Raw genomic sequence first — 6231 nt, 5'->3', positions numbered from 1 at the left:
GAAAGTTTCACTTGTTAAAAAAAAGCATTTGTTATAGTCTGTGCTAAAGCCTGATGTAATAACTGCATTTGCTTTTCTTCAACTATACCCCTGCTGTTAATTCTTGACATAAACGCAGGGTCTAACTCAACACAAGATGACAGGCTATTGACACTTCCTTCTCCATCTGTATCTATACTATTAACTCTCCTTTTTTCTTGACATGCTCGTTGTTCTCAACTTGGTCAATGCATTCATCTCCGGAATCACTGAGGTTTTTATCAGGGCTATAATCTTGACATAAGGATGACCGTATAATTTCTACAGCACTCTTGCCTACGATAATGTCTGTATAGCCATGCCACACATCTTGATGGCCTGTAATGTAAAATTCTATTCAGGTTATATATATACTTACTGCAATTGTGTATGCATAACACTCACTTTATCACTTTTGTGGTTAAATCAAATGTCATATAGGCAAATGTGCAAATCAAGGCACTAATAATTGACATTTAATGATTTTCATAAATTTATAAGTACCGCACTAATAATTGACATTTTCATAAATTGATAAGTACCAATGGCTGACTTCACATAACATGAAATAAGTACAATACTTTTACAGCAAGTAAATGAATTTAAGGAAAAATATGTGCTAGTCTACATAGCAAAATATTCAATCCTATATTATATCACGGATTTAATATAAATCCGTGATTATATTGATTATACTATATAGTATACTATCATTTAGGGGTGTCTTAATTTACCGGTTTACGGGTATATTGCAGTATGCTGCTTAACAACATCGTATACCGCAACATGAAATCAATGTACGATTTTTCAGTGTCAAAATTCCACTTTCTTTTCATTTTCAAGCTGAAATTCTTCCTTTTCAATTTATGGTTTGTTTGATTGAAATATTTACAATTATTTCCATAACTTGAATTCAATTGCACCAAATTCCAGCTTATACAGATTGTTATGATTATCAAGCGAGACTAAAAAAAGTGTCGGAGCACCACAATAAATACCATATTCCTGTATATACCGGAGAAAGCCCTTCAATAATTAAATGCTAAAATCTCGCCTTTTCAGCCCTCAAAATGCACTTAAGATGACTAATTCATCTGTTCACACCAATTTATATACAATAATGAATGAAAAATGTAAGAATGAGTAGTAATATCATGTGTATCCAACGCTCAACGAGAAGTAAAATGTAAGCACCATTCTGGTCATGCCATTACCAAATTTAGGTATTACTATTCACATCAAAAAAATATTTTTTTTTTTTAAGAAAAAGTACAATATTGTGGCTAATACAAACGCCAAAACTGCTTAAAACTCACCAAATGATGTGTTTCCTAAAATGACCTTTTCATCACATCCAGGACAATTTCTTAAACCTTGTTCAAAGTTATTCCTGTTCATTATGTAGGATGATCTAGCAGCAAGGGGTCTAAACAAATGTACTGCCAGGACAGCCTGTATATGAGATTCTTTTGTTAATGTTGGCAATGTCTTCAGACATCTGACATGTTTTTCTAAAGAAAAGAGGAATAGATCTTTGTAAAACTAAATGATATGCAAACCAATAAAACAATGGAATAATACTAACCTATATTAGTTTACAGTAACAGGGCCGGCAAAATCAATTGTTCGTATTGCCCAGGTTGTCCTAAAACCTGTACGGACAAGTGAAGATTTTCAAGAATTAACTATGTAAATATCATATGGACAAGTTAAAAAATGTTTCACATAAAAACGGACAAGTAAGTCAAAATCAGATTTTGCCGGCCCTGCAGTAATGCATTCTCATTCACTGGTACATGGCTTTGATCTAAGTGACATGAAATTAATCTATATTAGCTAACTTAAATAAGAGCTGCAAGTAGAACAGGGTGCCCGACTATTCAAAAAACAAAGTGCTTGAAAGTAAAACAACATCCTTACTGAAGTTACTGGTAGGAAATTTGGAATGCACTAAGGGTCCGGAATAATTTATTAAAGGGCTAAACATGTATTGTAATTCAGTCAAAATCTTTGTAAAAGTTATGAGTGTATTATATTGGAAGTGATATATAATTATGAGTATGTGAAGATGTAAATGAATACATGCACCGGTAGTACATGTACTTGTGAAGATTATTTTGCACATCAAACTTTAATCAGTATTTTTTTTAATTTCAAAAAGGATTTTATATATTCCTAAATTACTGATCTTGGAGATAAACCACAATAGATAGGTCCCTGATTTTTACAATATTTATCTCCTTGACAAAAGTTCTAGCCATTTTTGGGTCAATATTCTATATAATATAATTTCAAAACAAAATATGTAAAAATTACGCACATGATATATTGGGAATTAATGACCCCTAAAATGGCTGCCAGGGGAGATAATACCTGTTATGTGAAAAGCATTTATTAATTGTGATCCCAAATTTATGTAATGAGTTTCAAGTAAATATCTTGACAAGTAGTGGATGCAAAACATTAACCAGAGTTTTTTAAGTTGAAAAGGACAATAATTCAGGATAGATATATGCGGGACTTGGATACTGACGTCCAATTAATATTGTGATCTTAAAGACATAAATGGTAGTTTTGGTGATACTAGATTTTTCCTCAGGGTTTAACATGACACAATTTTCTGCAACAAGTAAGCATAAAATGCTATCTAGTATGCTAGCAAATTGTGAAATTGCATCCAAAGAAGGGCTGATAAATAGAACTGCGATGATTCACCAAATGTTCTATTGGATCCGATTTCAATTTCTTGCACTCTGTTTTGATTATTTTTTGATTTTATTAATGTTTCATTTCTGTTCCTACGCCATTTATTAAAGATTTGTTGTAGGATTTTTTTGATTTATTTATTCTACTTTGATTTTTGAAGCCATTATGATTTGTTTACCGAAAATACAAAACTACCCGCTCACTATCTGGATGACTTAGTTAAATTTAACCAATCATATGTAACGTAATAAAGCAGTATACTAGCCAGAGAGAGAGATTAAAAACTCCCATTTTTCCATATTCATTTTCGTTTATGAATCAAATCAAAATTGTTGTAGTTGACATTGGATTTGAATTGGCGCCCACAAAATGGTTTTGGAATGAATTGTTGCACTTCTAGTCCTCTGAGATGTAGAATGATTACCTTAAGCTGAAAAGTTTGGGGACCATGTATTGCCTTACAATTCAGGGTAGCAAATGTATATCTATTTTAATAGTCAATATCTGTCCCTGTGTGAGTTAACTTACTGTCCTTGCTCAACCAATCAGATACAACTTTACAAACTTTGTATGCGGTCAACCTTGTCAGCTATTAGAAATCATTTTACCTCCTTTAGGACGCAGTCCTATAATCTGCTTGTGTACTGGACATTATTTCTAGCATATATGAGGCAGAAAACTGTGTCATGTAAAATCTGCATTGAATCTGGGACGAAAGATACACTATTCTGTCCCAGATTAAATATTTTTCAAAAGTACAGAAAAATCATGAATCTGCCCACAACTTATGCTTTTTCCAGGGTAATAATGTACATATTTTGCACAATCATGTTTCTAATATTAAAATTTCAAACTGAGTTATTGCCCCTGAACTGTTAAATTTCAAGCTATTTTGCGTCTTAATTCATCTTGTGAAATTTGCTCAAGTCATGCTTGAATACTATACCATTTAAGAAAAACTGCTGCAAGCCATCCACCATACCAGAGTCATCGCCGATCTCCTCAGCTAACACTTGATAAAGCCAAAACCACTGTTCCCGAAGAAGACCAAACAAATATAATCCTTTATGGCTTCGTAGTTCGAATTGGGCATTGCGAAAATTCGTGGAATAGACACCATTGCAACTTAACACTTGCACTGGACAAATCACCTTCGTGCTGAATATTGGGTAGCTGTCATTAAACGGGCGTTTGAAAAGTAATTTTTTAAGCAGACAGTCTTTTTTGAATGACGCCATTTTGTAAATAGACTGGTCCCCTGCGCATTTCAGTGGGAACATCTTCTTCTTCTTCCGGGTAATGTGCTGGGCCCCTCTGGAGCATCGTCGCACAATTGTGACTATTTACATGAGTGAAGGGAACATCAAGTGCAGCTAAAAACAGGTTAAAAACACCATGCTCCAGAGTTACTCGTGCAGCGCACCCATCCTCGTCTTGAAGACCTCTAGGGACGGGGCTGTCATCACGACTTCTGGTAGGCTGTTCCAAAGTCGGATCCCAGAAGGAAAGAACGAGTACTTGTATGAGTTGACACTGGTAAAGGGTTGTAGGTACTTGTTGGCATGGCCTCGGGTGTGTACTCCAGCAGGGATCAGTATGTGATGGGCTCGGATATCCACCAGGCTGTAAATGACTCTGTACATCATCACTGCTTTGGTTTGCTGACGGCGGGCTTCTAGAGTGTCCCAGCTTAGAGCTTCCATCATTGCAGTAACGCTGCTGGTGTGACGATAATCACCTGTGCAGAACCTGGCTGCTCTTCGTTGGCAGTTCTCGAGCTTACTGATGTTGGCCTTGGTGTGTGGGTCCCATACTGACGAATCATACTCGAGCTGAGGTCTAACCAGTGTTTTGTAACATGTCGCCTTGATGTTCTGTGGACAGTGTGATAAGTTTCTGCGTAGAAAGGCAGTGGTGGTGTTCACCTTCTTTGCAGTAGCGTCAATGTGGCTGTTCCAGGAAAGCGTATTGTCAAGTGTGACACCCAGATACTTTGCCTTGTTCGTCTGCTTGAGTGTTTGGTCATGGATGGCATAGGACCAAGTTATCACTTTCCGCTTGTTGGTAATGCGAATCATCTCACACTTGTCGGGATTAAACATCATCAACCAGTCTTGCTCCCAGTCTTGTAGGCGGTCAAGATCCTGTTGTAGTGCAATGCTGTCTTCCTCAGAGCTGATGGTCCTATATAGTAGGCAGTCATCTGCGAAGAGGCGTGCTGTGGAGGAGACCCTGCCCGGCAAGTCGTTAATGTAGACTAGAAACAAGAGAGGCCCTAGGACTGTGCCTTGCGGGACTCCTGATGTGACTGGTGCTTTAGAGGATGTCTTCCCGTCGAGTACTACTTGTTGTTGACGGTGTGAGAGGAAGCTGTTGATCCAACCCAGAGTCTTGCCTCTGATCCCATAGTGGTGAAGCTTGGCCGAGAGACGTCGATGGGGGACCTTGTCAAACGCCTTGGAGAAGTCTAGTAAGATGGCGTCGATCTGCTGTTTGTTGTTCAGGCCCGTTGCAAGGTGGTGATCAGTTGCGTCTCGCATGATCTCTTCTTCCGAAAGCCATGTTGCATATCGGAGAGGATGTTGTTCTGATCGAGGAAACTGATCACGTGGCTATGGACAATGTGCTCTATAATCTTGCAACAGATGGATGTCAGCGAGACTGGGCGATAGTTTGAAGGCTTACTCTTGTCTCCCTTCTTGAATAGTGGTGTGACTAGTGCGCCCTTCCAGTCATCTGGTACTTGGCTCTGATCGTGTGAAGCATTGTTGATATGGCTGAAGCCAGTTCCCTCAGAAATCTGGATGAGATCTGGTCCGGTCCAGTGGCCTTGTGTGGGTTGAGATTCTCCAGGAGCTTCTTGACACCCTTCTCATGGATCTGCAGTGGAGGGGCTGTTTCTTAAAGGTTAGGGCCCATGTTCGGTAGGCTCTCAGCATCTTCTTCGGTAAAGACGGAGGAGAATTGGGCATTGAGAATCTCTGCTTTGGCACATGGGTCGGAATGGCTGATGCCATCTTTCTTGAGTGGTGCAACGCCTGAGCTGTCACTCTTCATGCTCTTGACGTACGAGTAGAGCTTTTTGTTATTGGTACCAGGCTCACTGACCATGTTCCTAACATACTCGTTAGGATATAAGAGGACAGGGAACCAGATTATTTTTGTAACCGGTTGTTCACCACTAAATATGCGGTATGTTACTTACCGAAATCAACTTTTCATTACCGAAATCAGCTCATTAAATCACAATTAATCAATTTATTTGAATTATTTTTCTATGGGTTGAATTGAACTTACATGCAAAAAATCACCAAAAAATAATAGATATTGATGATGTTAGAGACGAAAATATATTTTCATGATTTCTTCCTATAGCTAATGCAAACCGAGATCAACATTAATATACAGAAATGGACCTGTAAATTAAAAGCAAGTTTGAATAATTTATATTAGACCTGTTTTGATATTTAATATAAATGAAGATTCAATTTGACATGCAAAGAAAGA

At 37.7% G+C, this 6231-nt stretch overlaps 1 protein-coding gene across 1 annotated transcript; it reads right to left on the bottom strand.

The window, feature by feature from the left end:
* Positions 1-54: 54 nt before the first annotated feature.
* Positions 55-3951, bottom strand: LOC132737288 (uncharacterized). The gene is made up of 3 exons (XM_060724549.1): positions 3671-3951; positions 1335-1529; positions 55-357 (listed from the first exon to the last, which is right to left on the bottom strand). Exons 1-3 carry the CDS (start codon positions 3702-3704, stop codon positions 173-175), a joined length of 414 nt encoding a protein of 137 aa, XP_060580532.1. The 5' UTR covers positions 3705-3951; the 3' UTR covers positions 55-172.
* Between the last annotated feature and the right edge of the window lie 2280 nt (positions 3952-6231).

Source organism: Ruditapes philippinarum, unplaced genomic scaffold, assembly GCF_026571515.1.
Source record: "Ruditapes philippinarum isolate M1 unplaced genomic scaffold, ASM2657151v2 ctg26995_1_1_1_1, whole genome shotgun sequence".
NCBI classification, from domain to species: domain Eukaryota; kingdom Metazoa; phylum Mollusca; class Bivalvia; order Venerida; family Veneridae; genus Ruditapes; species Ruditapes philippinarum.
The sequence above is the reverse complement of the archived record's forward strand: the minus strand, read 5'-3'. Positions and strand labels throughout refer to the sequence as shown.